The sequence below is a fragment of the Salmo salar genome, chromosome 10, assembly GCF_965601325.2.
Source record: "Salmo salar chromosome 10, fSalSal1, whole genome shotgun sequence".
Lineage (NCBI taxonomy): Eukaryota > Metazoa > Chordata > Actinopteri > Salmoniformes > Salmonidae > Salmo > Salmo salar.
Genome location: NC_138300.1, coordinates 31972111 through 31990000, shown reverse-complemented (window position 1 = coordinate 31990000; position 17890 = coordinate 31972111). Strand labels below are relative to the sequence as shown.

Genomic DNA, 17890 nt, shown 5'->3' with positions numbered 1-17890 from the left:
CACTGGACTCTACCCATAGACACACACTGGACTCTAACGCCACCAAACACACACACACCCTGGAATCTACCCACCCACACACACACACACACAAACTGGACTCTACCCACCAACACACACACACTGGACTCTACCTACCTACCCACCCCACCACCCACACACTGGACTCTACCAAAACACACACACACTGGATTCTACCCCTCCGCCCCCACACACACAATGGAATCTACCCACCCACCCACACACACACACACACTGGACTCTACCAAAACACACACACACACTGGAATCTACCCACCCACCCACACACTGGACTCTACCAACCCCCACACACACACACACAGGACTCTACCGCTCCCCCCACACATGCACACACGCACTGGACTCTACCCCCACACAAACCCCCACCCCCACACACTCACACTGGACTCTACCTACACACACACACACACACACACACACACACACACACTGGACTCTACCCCCCCTCACTCACACACACACACTGGACTCTACCCACACAGTGGACTCTACCTACACACACACACACACACACACACACACACACACAAACTGGCCTCTACCCACCCACCCACCCACACACACACACACACACACTGGACTCTACCCACACACACACTGAAATCTACCCACACACACACACACACTGGACTCTACCCACCCACCCACCCACACACACACTGGACACTACCCACACACACACTGGACTCTACCAACCCACACACACACACACACACACACACACACACACTGGACTCTACCAAAACACACACACACACACTGGACTGTACACACACACCCCACACACACTGGACTGTACACACACCCCCCCCACACACACACTGGACTCAACACACACACACACACACACTGGAGTCCACCCACACACACACACACAGGACTATACCCACAAAAACACTGGACACTACCCACACAATCAAACACGCACACTGGACTTTACCTACATACTGGACTCTACCCACACACACGCACACTGGACTTTACCTACACACACACTGGACTCTACCTACATACTGGACTCTACCCACACACACACACGACTCTACCCACACACACAAACTGGACTCTACCTACACACACACACACACACACTGGACTCTACTCACACACACACACACACGACTCTACCCACACACAAACTGGCCTCTACCCACACACACACACACACACACACACACAGAGGACTCAACAACCCCCCCCCCCCCCCCCCCGCACACACACACAAACACACACACATTGGACGCTACCCATACACACTGGACTTTACCCAGCCACACACACACTGTACTCTACCCACACGCACACACTGGACTCTACCAACCCACACACACACACACAAACTGGCCTCTACACACACACACACACACACACACACAGGACGCTACACATACACACTGTACTCTACCCACCCACACTCACTGGACTCTACCCACCCACCCACACACACACACACACACACACACACACACACTAGACTCTACCCACACACACACTGAAATCTACCCACACACACACACTGGACTCTACCCACCCACACACACACTGGACACTACCCACACACACACTGGACTCTACCCACCCACACACACACTGGACACTACCCACACACTCACTGGACTCTACCCACCCACACACACACTGGACTCTACCCACACACTCACTGGACTCTACCCACACACTCACTGGACTCTACCCACCCACCCACACACACACACTGGACTCTACCCACCCACACACTGAAATCTACCCACACACACACACACTGGACTCTACCCACACACACTGGACTCTACCCACACACACACACACACACACAACGCACTGGATTCTACCCCCCCACACACTCACACTGGACTCTACCCACACACACACACACACACACACACACACACACATACACATACACACACACACTGGAGTCTACCCACACACATACATGCACTGGACTCTACCCACACACACACACACTGGACTCTACCAAAACACACACACACACTGGACTGTACACACACCCCCCACACACACACACACTGGACTGTACACACACCCCCCACACACACACACTGGACTCAACACACACACACACACACACACCCCCACACAAACACTGGACACTACCCACACACACAAACACTGGACTTTACCTACACACACACTGGACTCTACCTACATACTGGACTCTACCCACACACACACACACGACTCTACCCACACACGCACTGGACTCTACCCACACACAAACACACACCCCCACACACTCACACTGGACTTTACCTACACACACACACTCTCACACACAGGACTCTACCCACACACACACATACACACACACACACACACACTGGACTCTACCCACACACTGGACTCTACCCCCCCACACATGCACACTGGACTCTACCTACACACACTGGACTCTACCATTCCCCCACACACACTGGACTCTACCCACACACACACACACACACACACACACACACACACACACTGGACTCTACCCACACACACACACACACTGGACTCTACCCACACACACACACTCACACTGGACTCTACCCACATACATACACACTGGACTCTACCCACACTAACACTGGACACTACCCACACACACACACACACACACACTGGACCCTACGTATCCACACACGCACACTGGACTCTACCTAAACGCACTGGACTCTACCCCACACACAAACACACAGGACTCTACCCACACACACACGACTCTACCCACACACACACACTGGATTTTACCCATACACACACACACTGGACTCTACCCACTCACACACACACTCACACACACACACACACACACACACACACACACACACACACACACACACACACACACACACACACACACACACACACACACACACACACACACACACACACACACACACACACACACACACACACACATACACATACACCCCCCTCAGGTCTCAAGCGCTTGCCCCTGTCAGCCAGGCCAAAGGGTGATAAAGAGCTGTGAAGGAGAGAGGAGGGGAGGTCACAATGTCATTTACATTTACGTCATTTGGCAGACGCTCTTATCCAGATCCATTTACAGGAGCAATTAGGGTTAAGTGCCTTGCTCAAGGGCACATTGATAGATTTTTCACCTAGTTGGTTCAGGGATATGAACTTTTCAGTTCCTGGCCCAACGCTGCTAGGCTACCTGCCGTGTGTGTGTGTGTGTCCTGAGGCCACGGCCATCCCCTCTGATAGAAAACAAAGAACAAATTAGAGTGGAGACACTTCAGAGACAGAACTGTCCAACCAATACCACCACTATGACAAGGTCACTTTGTAAAGCCAAAACTTTCGCAGGCCAGAAGGGGAGTTCAGTCTGAGCTCAGAATAGAGAGAGACACCGAACCTTCTGTTTAATTGTCTGACTGTTCCTGTCAATATTTTGTCTCTTTCACTTATCTCTCTTTCTCTCCCTTCCCTCAGTAGCTACCTTGTTCTCAAACTATTCATCTACACAGTTACCAAACAAACTTTTATATTGTTCTAAACAAAAACTAAAACAAAGAAAAACATTGTCTTTATGAAGACTGGACATCTGTTACAACAAAATACTGTTTCATCCTCCCATTTTTCCCACAATATGGAAACAATTAAAGTTTGTCATCCCTCTCTTTCTTGTCTGTCATTATGAACCGACTCCATTCTCTCTGGAGGGTCCTGGGATGGAGGGATGGATGGAGAGAAGGACATATGAAAGAGAAATGGAGTGGGGGTGATATCGTCTGCAGTCTGTGTGTGGGTGTATGATAAACAGAGTAGCAGCAGCGTAAATGAAGATTGTATGTGAGTGTGTATGTGTAGAGTCAGTATAAATGTGTGTCCATGTTATGTGTGTGTTGGAGTGTCAGTGTGCTTGAGTGTGTAGAGTCCTGTGAGTGTGTAGAGTCCTGTGGGTGTGTAGAGTCCTGTGGGTGTGTAGAGTCCTGTGGGTGTGTAGAGTCCTGTGAGTGTGTAGAGTCCTGTGAGTGTGTAGAGTCCTGTGAGTGTGTAGAGTCCTGTGAGTGTGTAGAGTCCTGTGAGTGTATAGAGTCCTATGAGTGTGTAGAGTCCTATGAGTGTATAGAGTCCTATGAGTGTAGAGAGTCCTGTGAGTGTGCATAGAGACGGTGCAAAAATACAAATAAATACAAGTGTCAGCTCAGATAGTTGTGTAGACATGTAGCCATTCTGTTAGGATGGATGGAATTGACTTCCTTCAAACTGCACGCAGATACATACAAATGGTATCCATGAGTTTGTCTAACTCTGGGTAAGTATCCCAAAATACCAAAGTATCTCTTGAAGACATGTGGGGATTCCAGACTGGGCCAGCTGATCTGCGCATGTTCTGGAACGCGGCCTTGTGAGTGTTGACCTGATTAAAGACCTTACTCACGTCGGCCTCGGACAGTGAGATCCCCTAGTCCTCTGGTTTGATGGGGGCCCTCATGCACGGTATGGTTATTGTCGAAGTGTGCATAAAATGTGTTGAGTTTGTCTGGTAGAGAGGTATCGTGGTAGAGGGGCATCGTTGGTGTGTGTGGGTGAGAGTATGTGCGTGACATATGGGACGTTTTGATATGTGCAATTTCTGTGCGGAGAGCAACTGTTGCTATGGAGACGAGTTACTGGTGCAGTCAAACAACCACATGAACAGTCTGGGGGAGACCACTACACACACACAAACTTTAGTTCATCAGTCTAACCTCGTCTTATGGTGTGCAGGAGACCTGGGTTTGAGGTCCAGTTGATTACATAGGCACACAGGTATACACAAATACATCACAAAATAATTGTCATGGGTCTCTCTCTCTCTCTCTCTCTCTCTCTCTCTCTCTGAGAGGTCTGAACATTAGAGATACAGTAACTGTTTCCTCAGTAGAGAGCTAGGAACAGAACGAGAGAGGCAGCAGATATGAGGCAGCAGCCTGCAGTCATAGTGATGTTGGCAGCCATGGGATCCTTCATTTAGGCTTAATGGTCCTCAGCTGTCCCACTGTCACTGTTTTATTATCACCCGAAGTGTGTGTCTATGTAAGTGTGTGTGTCCACTGTAACAACTTTATCACCCTCTCTGGCAGAGACAGCCTGCGATTGTAACAGCATACTAACTACCAGCCCAGCGGGGGAAGAGGGGAACGGAGGGGGTAGACAGCTCTCATTTATTAGGCCTGAAAACACTACTGAAACAAAGATAGGGAGAGGGGGAGAAAGCGAGAGAGAGAGGGGGATGGGGACAGAGAGGTGAAGATAGAGATGGAGGATAAAGAAGGAGAGGTGGAGAGGTTAAGTGTATAATAGGTTTCTGGGTCAGTCCTCTATATGGAGTAGCAGACCGGATCTGAAACCTAAAAATACATGAAGATCATAGAGCAGTGAAGGTCTATGACACACACACACAGGAGGAAAATATGAAAACACAACAGATTTCCACATCCCCCTAGAGCAGGGGTAAGCTACCATGTTCCTGGAGAGTCACAGTGTATAAAGGATGTTGCTTTAACCATCCTGCATACCCTGCAACTCTCTAGGAACATGGTTGCCTACCCCTGAACCCCTAACACTGTTTCTACAGGGTTCACAGCAGACAGACTGGCTCTGGGCGGAAGACAGTTGGAACAAATACAATTGCATTTGTCTTTCATCAAACTCATGTGTGTGTTGTGTGTGGGGGGATGTGTAAGTGGGAACACAACAATGTGTGTTTACCTCCATAAAGTGTTGTGCCAGTGTCAGTGACAGAGTGCCCGCTTTGGGACTCACACTTACTGTTTAGTGAATCACTGTGTGACTGATGGGCTGGGTCTGGGGGTGAGGACACATGGGTATGGATCATTTCAGAGCCATCTGTCTGGCACTGAGAGAGATGGGCACACACACACTGGCATCACCTCTTCCCCGACATGTACCCATACACCTGTTACCTACGATGAATGATCAAATGACAGCACCGTAACTCTTAACACAGGTAAGCATGAAGGCATCATGAAGGCCTTATGAAGCATTATGAAGCCATTATGAAGCATTATTACCTTTCCTCCTGGAGTCTCTCCTGACGCTGGGCCTGACAGCTGGCTGTAGCTCCGCCTCTGTTGACATCATCAGGCTCCGCCCCGCCGGCCCAACGGCCGGTTCGATCCGGTTCTGCTCCGGTCTGGCTACGAGGGTCCACTTCACAACGTCAGTGTCGATTGCGTGCGTGTTTGTGAGGGCGCCGTGTGTGTGTGTGGGCCCACAGGCTCATGGGAGAAGAAGGGGCTCTAGCCCTGACACAACATCCCACACACACTTACAGAGAGCTGGGGAAAAAAGAGAGAGATAAGAGAGAGATAAGCAAGGAGAGAGGGAGAGAAAGGGAGAGAGAGAGAGATAGTTAGAGTATGCATTATTTTGCAGCAGCACATCAATACAGAAGCTCTCCCAGGAACACTATGGAGGAGACGGGCGATATTAGACATCCTTCCCTCCTCCCTGCCCCCTCCTTCTTAACAGTCTGTCCTCAACCCTCATGCCCTAATGCCCCCATGTACTCTTTGTCTATTTGTCTCCTGTGAGTTGATAATTGTCCATAATGGGGAACACAGGAAACCCACAGTATTCCTACAGACAGACCATTCCTACAGCCAGAAACACTCGCATGCACAAACGCAAGCCAGAAACCGCTGACAATATTCTTTATCTGAGTGAAACATGCTGGAGATGTACTGTACTGTATGAGTCATTCCAATTACTGCTATTATGATCACTCTGCCTCTGCAGAATGAAGGGAGAGAGACGAGAGCGATAAAGAGGGAGGAGAAAGGACACTAATGCAACCTCCAGCATATTCCCTCTTCTCTCATCTTTCTTATTCTCCCTTTTCTCTCAACTAACTGAAAATAGCTTCAGCTAGCCATCCTTTATTTCTAACAGACTGTCCTTCATTTCTAACAGACTGTCCTTCATTTCTAGCAGACTGTCCTTCATTTCTAGCAGACTGTCCTTCATTTCTAGCAGACTGTCCTTCATTTCTAGCAGACTGTCCTTCATTTCTAGCAGACTGTCCTTCATTTCTAGCAGACTGTCCTTCATTTCTAACAGACTGTCCTTCATTTCTAGCAGACTGTCCTTCATTTCTAGCAGACTGTCCTTCATTTCTAGCAGACTGTTCTTCATTTCTAGCAGACTGTCCTTCATTTCTAGCAGACTGTTCTTATTTCTAGCAGACTGTTCTTATTTCTAGCAGACTGTTCTTATTTCTAGCAGACTGTTCTTATTTCTAGCAGACTGTCCTTCATTTCTAGCAGACTGTCCTTCATTTCTAGCAGACTGTCCTTCATTTCTAGCAGACTGTCCTTCATTTCTAGCAGACTGTTCTTATTTCTAGCAGACTGTTCTTATTTCTAGCAGACTGTTCTTATTTCTAGCAGACTGTTTAGCTGTTGATCTGTCTGGTAATATTATCATATGTTTGTAAGTGTTGAAACCACCCTTCTCCTTGGGCGAAAGGCAGTGTGTTTATGAGTGTGCGCAAGCCTGTGGTGTGTGTGCGCCTGCGGTGCTTGTGTGGGGGTGCGTGTGTGTGTGTGTGTGTGTGTGTGTGTGTGTGTGTGTGTGTGTGGCATCTGGTGGATTTCTCTGGGGAAAGACAGATATTTCTAATCTAGGCTAAGATACCCTGAGGGAGAAACCACAGATTTCAGAGAGAGGAGGAAGATGTTCAGCATGTTGTCCTATAACGTTGGCTCAGCATTAACATATCACACAATTAAGAAGCAGAACAACAACAACACTTACAACAAAACAACCACCATTAACAACAATCCTGAATACTGCAATGTTCGCTGATTTGGACCGTTCTGTTTTAGTTTGAATGTAAACCATGAAGGAGAAAGGACTACAAGTTGGTCCCTGGTATAAAAAGGTTGAGAACTCTGTTCTACTGTATGAATCAGCTGTCCTTGTTGTCCTGGTTTGAGCTGAGAAAGGGAGACATGAACACGGCTTAGTGTGTCTGCAGAACGAGAGGAGAGCAGGATGGGGAGAGAAGGACAGGAGGAGGAAACGAGAAGTAAATTGGATGCCAGTAAGTGGGGCGCAGCCAACAGTTGTGTGTGTGTGTGTGTGTGTGTGTGTGTGTGTGTGTGTGTGTGTGTGTGTGTGTGTGTGTGTGTATAAACCGGGGCCTGTCAAGAGGAGCTTAATGCCCCAAAATCATCTGTTTCTACAGGCACACAGAGAGATGGAGGAGGGAAGATAGCAGGGGCAAACCATGCAGTCTATTCTCTTTCTGTTCCTGGTCAATGTAAATGTCCCCTCTTTCACTCTCTCTCAGGTTAATTGTGTTCTGTCCATCAGGCTCAGGGTGAAATTAGCATCTACACTCAATCAGCCACTCAGCACTGTCTGAATAATAAACTACCTTTCTCTCATTATTCTCCCTCTTTCTATCTTTCTCTCTCTCTATCTTTAGTAGCTACACATTCAGCCACTCAGCTCTCTCTGAATAATAAACTACCTTTCTCGCATTATTCTCCTCTCTCCCCCTTTCCTCCCCCTCTCTCTGTGTTCATAATTCTCTCTCTCCCCCCTTTCCTCCCCCTCTGTGTTCATCATTCTCTCTCCCCCTCTCTCTGTGTTCATAATTCTCCCACCTTTCCTCTGCCTTTCTCTGTGTTCATAATTCTCTCTCTCCCCCTCTCTCTGTGTTCATAATTCTCCCACCTTTCCTCCACCCTTCCCTGTGTTCATAATTCTTTCTCCCCCTCTCTCTGTGTGTTCATAATTTTTCTCTCTCTGTGTGTGTTCATAATTCCTCTCTCTCTCTCTCTGTGTGTGTTCATAATCTCGCCCTCTTCCTCTCTCCCCCCTCTTCCTCTCTCCCCCCCATGCTGGGAGTTTTTTGGAGTTTGAGTGTTTGGTGTGGAGAGCTCTGTCCTAACTTATTTTCTGTCAATTTACATTTTTCTATGGTGTAGGGTTAATGCATGTTTGTTTTAGCGTTACCCACTGTTTTTTTTTCAAAGTTAGGGAGGAAGAGGACAGAGTTTTAGTTTCCTGGGGTTTGGAAGGTGTGGTGTGCGCGATGGCTTCGCAGCCTAGCGCGGAGGAGACGCTGTCGTTACGGCATGGATTCAGGTGTGTTCCTGAGAATGGAGTTAAGATGGAGGAGTTTCTGCCTGCTGTCGGCGAACAGGTAGACGCTGAATTTATACATTCTGCTTCCAGAATGAACAAAGCTGTGGTTGTGTTCATGAAACTAGTCAATTTGGTGGGTAGGCTCATTGCTAGTGGAATAGTTGTAAGGGGTGTGTTGGTGCCAATTTATCCTCTTTCTACCCCCTTGACCAGGGTGGTAGTTGCAAATGTGCCTCCGTTTACTATGGATGATCAAATCAGGAAAGAGCTGAGTTGTTTTGGTAAGTTTGCTAGTGGGTTTTGTGTACAGTCTGCAGGTTTTCAGGCAGATGCCGTCAAGCATGTTGTTTCGTTCCGGAGGAAAGTGTTCATGTTTCTGAATAACAATGAGCAACAGCTAAATGTGCATTTTAAAGTGAGGCATGGGGAGGGGCTCTAAGCAGGGTTTGCCAGCACAGATAGTCTACTGTTACAAACCGGCTCAGAGTTCGCAACAAAAGGGAGACAATGTGGAGACAAGGAATATCAAAATATATATTAAATAAAGTAACTAAAAACAATGATGTGTCTAATCAGTAGTGTAAGTGAGTGTTTTGCATGCCTGAATGTAATAGTGCAGGGTGTTGAAAGGTGCCAAAGCAAATAACCAAAAAGCCACAAAACTACCACAACATAAATCAACAAAGTGTCTGTATGGAGAGAGTCTCCCCAATGAATGTGGAAGAGGTGCCTTTATCCTGGGACACACCCAAGCCCAGGTGTTTCCCATTTAGCTGACGACCCTTCCAACTCCGCCCACCGGCATCCTAATAAGGAACAAGAGCAAAGAGAGAAAATACGGCAGACAGAGTGGGAGGGTCGTCACACTACGGTGCTTTGAGTGTGGGGATTTGGGGCATAAGAGCTTTGCGTGCCCACATAAAGGCCATAGACAAGGTGAGGGTACAAGCGCCAGTGGGGGAAATCGAGGTCAACGTGCAGTGGGCCATAAGACGCAGGCAGCAGAGGCTGGGCCTAGTCATGTTATAGATGGTGTTGTAGATGAGGCTGGGTCTAGTCATGCTACAGATGGTGGGGTAGATGAGGCTGGGCCTAGTCATGCTACAGATGGTGGGGTAGATGAGGCTGGGCCTAGTCATGCTACAGATGGTGGTGTAGATGAGGCAGGGTCTAGTCGTGCTACAGATGGTGGAGTAGATGAGGCTGGGTCTAGTCATGCTACAGATGGTGGTGGAGCTGAGGCTGGGTCTAGTCATGCTACAGATGGTGGGGTAGATGCGGCTGGGTCTAGTCTTGCGATGGATGGTGGTGTAGATGAGGCTGGGCCTAGTCAGGTTATGCTAGTGGATGAGGAGTGTATAGTGGGGAAGGATAAGCGACTGGGGGGTGGAGGACGGTGTCATGTGGAAGACGAAATAGGGGGAGAAGAAAGGAGGTAGGAGGGAAGAGGCTGGTGTGGTCAAAGGCATTAACCTCACTAGGGTAGGGGGCAGCATTCGGAATTTTGGATGAAAAGCGTGCCCAAAGTAAACTGCCTGCTACTCAGGCCCAGAAGCTAGGATATGCATATAATTGGTAGATTTGGATAGAAAACACTCTATAGTTTCCAAAACTGTCTGTGAGTATAACAGAACTCATATCGTAGGTGAAAACCTGAGGAAAATCCATCCAGGAAGTGCTAATATTTTGAAATGGCTGTTTTTCCATTGAAAGCCTATCCACCATACATAGACTTATGACGCAGTTCACAATCCCTACGGCTTCCACTACATGTGGCCAGTCTTTAGGCATTGTTTCAGGCTTTTACTCTGAAAAATGAGGGAGAAACACCACTTTCAATGAGAGGACAGTGGAAATTTCCAGACATGAGTCCTGCGCACCACCATCTTGTTTTTCCATTTCTATTGACGAAGCTATTGTCTGGTTGAAATATGATCGATTATTTATGACAAAAACAACCTGAGGATTGATTATAAACATTGTTTGACATGTTTCTACGAACTTTTATGGTACTTTTTCGATTTTTCGTCTGTCTGCTGTGACCGCGCTTTGTTCCAATGGATTACTGAACAAAACGGAGGTTTTGAATATAAAGAGGGACTTTATCAAACAAAACAAATATTTATTGTGTAACATGGCGTCTTGAGAGTGCAACCATATGAAGATCAAAAGGTAAGTGATACATTTTATTGCTATTTCTGAAAATTGTTACTCCCCTACTTGGCTGGTTACTGTTTGTAATGATTTGTCTGCTGGGCAAAGTTCTCAGATAATCACATGGTTTGCTTTCGCCGTAAAGCCTTTTTGAAATCTGACACAGTGGTTGGATTAACAAGAAGTTTATCTGTAAGCTGATGTATAACACTTGTATTTTTTATGTATGTTTATTATGAGAATTTCTGTTTTGTTGACTTTCACGCTTTCACCGGATGTTGTTTGAGAACAAAACGGAGGTTTTTGGATATACAGTGAGGGAAAAAAGTATTTGATCCCCTGCTGATTTTGTCCGTTTGCCCATTGACAAAGAAATTATCAGTCTATCATTTTAATGGTAGGTTTATTTGAACAGTGAGAGACAGAATAACAACAAAAAAATCCAGATGTCCAGCATGTCAAAAATGTTATAAATTGATTTGCATTTTAAATGAGGGAAATAAGTATTTGACCCCTATCCAAAACATGACTTAGTACTTGGTGGCAAAACCCTTGTTGGCAATCACAGAGGTCAGACGTTTCTTGTAGTTGGCCACCAGGTTTGCGCACATCTCCGGAGGGATTTTGTCCCACTCCTCTTTGCAGATCTTCTCCAAGTCATTAAGGTTTCGAGGCTGACGTTTGGCAACTCGAACCTTCAGCTCCCTCCACAGATGTTCTATGAGATTAAGGTCTGGAGACTGGCTAGGCCACTCCAGGACCTTAATGTGCTTCTTCTTGAGCCACTCCTTTGTTGCCTTGGCCGTGTGTTTTGGGTCATTGTCATGCTGGAATACCTATCCACGACCCATTTTCAATGCCATGGCTGAGGGAAGGAGGTTCTCACCCAAGATTTGACGGTACATGGCCCCGTCCATCGTCCCTTTGATGCGTTGAAGTTGTCCTGTCCCCTTAGCAGAAAAACACCCCCAAAGCATAATGTTTCCACCTCCATGTTTGACGGTGGGGATGGTGTTCTTGGGGTCATAGGCAGCATTCTTCCTCCTCCAAACACGGCGAATTGAGTTGATGCCAAAGAGCTCCATTTTGGTCTCATCTGACCACAACACTTTCACCCAGTTGTCCTCTGAATCATTCAGATGTTCATTGGCAAACTTCAGATGGGCATGTATATGTGCTTTCTTGAGCAGGAGGACCTTGTGAGCGCTGCAGGATTTCAGTCCTTCACGGCGTAGTGTGTTACCAATTGTTTTCTGGGTGACTATGGTCCTAGCTGCCTTGAGATCATTGACAAGATCCTCCCGTGTAGTTCTGGGCTGATTCCTCACCGTTCTCATGATAATTGCAACTCCACGAGGTGAGATCTTGCATGGAGCCCCAGGCCGAGGGAGATTAACAATTATTTTGCGTTTCTTCCATTATCGAATAATCGCACCAACTGTTGTCACCTTCTCACCAAGCTGCTTGGCGATGGTCTTGTAGCCCATTCCAGCCTTGTGTAGGTCTACAATCTTGTCCCTGACATCCTTGGAGAGCTCTTTGGTCTTGGCCATTGTGGAGAGATTGGAATCTGATTGATTGATTGCTTCTGTGGACAGGTGTCTTTTATACAGGTAATAAACTGAGATTAGGAGCACTCCCTTTAAGAATGTGCTCCTAATCTCAGCTCGTTAACTGTATAAAAGACACCTGGGAGCCAGAAATCTTTCTGGTTAAAAGGGGGTCAAATACTTATTTCCCTCATTAACCTGTCTGGGCTAGGGGGCAATATTTTCACGGCCGGATAAAAAAACGTACCCGATATAAACTGGTTACTACTCTTGTCCAGAAACGAGAATATGCATATTATTAGAAAACAGTCTGAAGTTTCTAAAACTGTTTGAATGGTGTCTGTGAGTATAACAGAACTCATATGGCAGGCAAAAACCTGAGAAGATTCCAAGTAGGAAGTGGCCTGTCTGCGATTTTGTAGTTCTCCTTTTGCTTGTCTATCAAAACTTGTCTATCAATAACCCCACTATCCGTGGGGTTATGTTGCACTTTCTAAGGCTTCCATTGGCTCTCTAAAGCCGCCAAAAAGCGGATTGGGGCGTCTCCTGTCTCTTGGCAAAGTATAGTAACTCAGTTTGTCAGTGGTCTGCCTGAGGACAAAGGGAACGGAAATGCGCGTTCACGAGACCTCGCCATTTTTTCTCTTACTTTTTGAATGAATACAGCATTGTCCGGTTGGAATATTATCGCTATTTTATGAGAAAAATACCATAAAAATTGATTTTCAACAGCGTTTGACATGCTTCTAAGTACAGTAATGGAACATTTTGAAGTTTTTTGTCTCGAAATGCGCTCGCACGTTACCCTTTGGATAGTGACCTGAACACACGAACAAAACGGGGATATTTGCACATAACTATGGATTATTTGGAACAAAAACAACATTTGTTGTGGAAGTAGCAGTCCTGGGAGTGCATTCTGACGAAGAACAGCAAAGGTAATCCAATTTTTCTAATAGTAATTCTGAGTTTAGGTTGCCCCGACGTTGGCGGGTGTCAAATTAGCTAGCCGTGATGGCTGAGCTATGTAGTCAGAATATTGCAAAATGTGCTTTCGCCGAAAAGCTATTTTAAAATTTGACATAGCAATTGCATAAATGAGTTCTGTATCTATAATTCATAACCTGTTAGGGGTAGGGGGCAGTATTGACACGGCCGGATAAAAAACGTACCCGATTTAATCTTGTTACTACTCCTGCCCAGTAACTAGAATATGCATATAATTATTGGCTTTGGTTAGAAAACACCCTAAAGTTTCTAAAACTGTTTGAATGGTGTCTGTGAGTATAACAGAACTCATATGGCAGGCCAAAACCTGAGAAGATTCCATGCAGGAAGTGGCCTGTCTGACAAGTTGTGTTTCATCTTGGCTCTTTTTATTGAAGACTGAGGATCTTTGCTATAACGTGACACTTCCTACGGCTCCCCTAGGCTCTCAGAGCCCGGGAAAAAGCTGAACGATATCGAGGCAGCCTCTGGCTGAAACACATTATCGCTTTTGGCAAGTGGCCGATCAGAGTACTATGGGCTTAGGCGCGTGCCCGAGTCGACCCCATGCTTTATTTTCTTTCGTCTGTTTACCTACACGCAGATTCCCGGTCGGAATATTATCGCTTTTTTATGAGAAAAATGGCATAAAAATTTATTTTAAACAGCGGTTGACATGCTTCGAAGTACGGTAATGGAATATTTAGATATTTTTTCTCACGAATTGTCACGCAAGCGTCCCACCTAGCCCATAGAGGTTAAAATAAGTGTTATGTATTTTGTCAACGTTTATCATGAGTAATTTAGTAAATTCACCGGAAGTTTTGGGTGGGAATGCTAGTTCTGAACATCACATGCTAATGTAAAAAGCTGGTTTTTGATATAAATATAACTTGATTGAACAAAACATGCATGTATTGTATAACATAATGTCCTAGGATTGTCATCTGATGAAGATCATCAAAGGTTAGTGCTGCATTTAGCTGTGGTTTGGGTTTTTGTGACATATATGCTTGCTTTGAAAATGGCTGTGTGATTATTTTTGGCTGGGTACTCTCCTGACATAATGTAATGTTTTGCTTTCGCTGTAAAGCCTTTTTGAAATCAGACAGTGTGGTTAGATTAACGAGAGTCTTGTCTTTAAAATGGTGTAAAATAGTCATATGTTTGAGAAATTGAAGTTATAGCATTTATGAGGTATTTGTATTTCGCGCCACACGATTCCACTGGCTGTTGACTAGGTGGTACGCAAACATCCCACCTTGCCCAGGGAGGTTAAAAAAGTGCTTTCTGAGCTGTTTTTCGAAATTCTTTAGATTTTTTGGTCAATTATACATGTATAAGAACTGTATGAACATACTTTTGGCATATTTTATTGACATCATTTGTTTTGGTTTTTTTACTTGTCCATAAGGCATATGTTTTGTCCATTTGCAATATGATTTCATAGGAAGTCAAACGTCCAACTCAAAAGTCACTTTTTATTCTTTTTTTTTTGCCAAATGCCATAAGAAATGTCCAAATGCAATATGAAAGTATTGAATGTGCCAAATCAGGATGTTTTGTCCATTTGCCATGTACAATCATAGGAAGTTGGTTTCCAAACCCAAAAGTCAGTAAACCATGTCCAAATGGCATTTATACTGCCCAAATGATATATAGCCCTATGTTAAGCCATGAATCAATCTAGATGGTCTATTTGTCATGTATGATGAGGGAAAAGTGGGACTCTGTTGTTTTTTAATGATTTTTTGAAAAACATCCAAAATGACCTATTGGATGGGCACGGGTGGGGGGTGCTCCCTACCCAACCATAGACCCCTTGCTCCCCCCTAAAGGCATTAAAAACCATTTAACCTCTCTAGGCTAGGCGGGACGAATTCGTCCCACCTACGTAACAGCCACGGCTATCCTGTGGCGCGATTTTCAAAACCTTAAAAATCCTATTACTTCAATTTCTCAAACATATGACTATTTTACAGCCATTTAAAGATAAGACTCTCGTTAATCTAACCACACTGTCCGATTTCAAAAAGGCTTTACAACGAAAGCAAAACATTAGATTATGTCAGCAGAGTACCAAGCCAGAAATAATCAGACACCCATTTTTCAAGCCAGCATATAATGTCACCAAAACCCAGAAGACAGCTAAATGCAGCACTCACCTTTGATGATCTTCATCAGATGACAACCCTAGGACATTATGTTATACAATACATGCATGTTTTGTTCAATCAAGTTCATATTTATATCAAAAACCAGCTTTTTACATTAGCATGTGACGTTCAGAACTAGCATACCCCCCGCAAACTTCCCGGGAATTCGCTAACATTTTACTAAATTACTCACGATAAACGTTCACAAAAAGCATAACAATTATTTTAAGAATTATAGATACAGACCTCCTCTATGCACTCGATATGTCCGATTTTAAAATAGCTTTTTGGTGAAAGCACATTTTGCAATATTCTAAGTACATAGCCCAGGCATCACGGGCTCGCTATTTAGACACCCGGCAAGTTTAGCACTCACCATAATCATATTTACTATTATAAAAATGTCATTACCTTTTGTTGTCTTCATCAGAATACACACCCAGGACAGCTACTTCAATAACAAATGTTGGTTTGGTCCAAAATAATCCATCGTTATATCCGAATAGCGGCGTTTTGTTCGTGCGTTCCAGACACTATCCGAAATAGTAAAGAAGTGTCACGCGCTTGGCGCAATTCGTGACAATAAAATTCTAAGTATTCCATTACCGTACGTCGAAGCATGTCAACCGCTGTTTAAAATCAATTTTTATGACATTTTTCTCGTAGAAAAGCGATAATATTCCGACAGGGAATCTCCTTTTCGGCAAACAGAGGAAAAAATCCCAAAGGCGGGGGCGGTCGGGGTCACGCGCATAAGCTAGTGTCTCTTGATGGGCCACTTGAGAAAGGCGATAATGTGTTTCAGCCTGGGGCTGGAATGACGACATTCTGTTTTTTCCCGGGCTCTGAGAGCCTATGGAAGACGTGGGAAGTGTCACGTTAGAGCAGAGATCCTTAGTAAATGATAGAGATGGAAAAGAAGTTCAACAAATGGTCAGACAGGCCACTTCCTGTAAAGGAATCTCTCAGGTTTTGAACTGCCATTTGAGTTCTGTTATACTCACAGACACCATTCAAACAGTTTTAGAAAATTTAGGGTGTTTTCTATCCATATGTAATAAGTATATGCATATTCTAGTTACTGAGTAGGAGTGGTAACCAGATTAAATCGGGTATGTTTTTTATCCAGCCGTGTCAATGCTGCCCCCTAGCCCTAACAGGTTAAAAAATGTGCTTCTGATAACCCATTCCAATCACCAGGTGCACGGCTGTCCCTTTGCAATATATTTAAATGGTCATTTTCCATCACGAATTTGACATGCTCAAAAATAATGCAGAAATGCAAAATTGACTGGCCCGACGAACTCGGGATGGCCGGGCAGTGATAGTGGTTCCTCTCCATCGCTCGTGTTGATTTCATCATGTCCATTTGGTGATGTTTTTTCACTGTTGAATCATATTGCAAATGTACTGTCCATTTGCAATATGTTTCAATGGGCATTTACCATCACGAATTTAACATGCTCAAAAATACTGCAGAAATGCATAATTGACTGGCCCGATGAACTCGGGATGGCCGGGCAGTGATTCTGGTTCCTCTCCATCGCTTGTTGGTGTTGATTTCAGAATGTCATTTTGGTGATGGTCTATCACTGTTAAAACATATTGCAAATGTACAAAAGCCACCCAGCAAGTCAGCGTCCACCAGTCAATTAGATATCATTCTGACACCAAACTGATACCATCTGACACTAAACCCACTTTTTCCAACTCGTTTATAAGCCAACTATCACATATTTCTGAGCAGGCCCATAATTCACAGCGCCTTCTGTTAAAAGCATAATAAAAACAAAACACGTAGTTACGTTCTAGCTGCGGGTCCAGCTCTGACTTTATGTGTAGGCCTATGTGAGGCGACCCCGAATC

The 17890-nt window shown here is 45.2% G+C and overlaps 1 protein-coding gene across 3 annotated transcripts in view; it reads right to left on the bottom strand.

The window, feature by feature from the left end:
• LOC106560226 (disabled homolog 1) overlaps window positions 1-17890 on the bottom strand; it is a 108857-nt gene that overhangs the window by 66422 nt on the left and 24545 nt on the right. For all 3 annotated transcript variants that reach the window (XM_014122857.3, XM_014122862.3, XM_014122864.3), the window contains exon 2: window positions 6093-6359. In XM_014122857.3, coding sequence (XP_013978332.1) covers window positions 6093-6162 — 70 coding nt within the window. In that variant the 5' untranslated portion in view covers window positions 6163-6359. The remainder of the gene's footprint in view (window positions 1-6092; window positions 6360-17890) is intronic.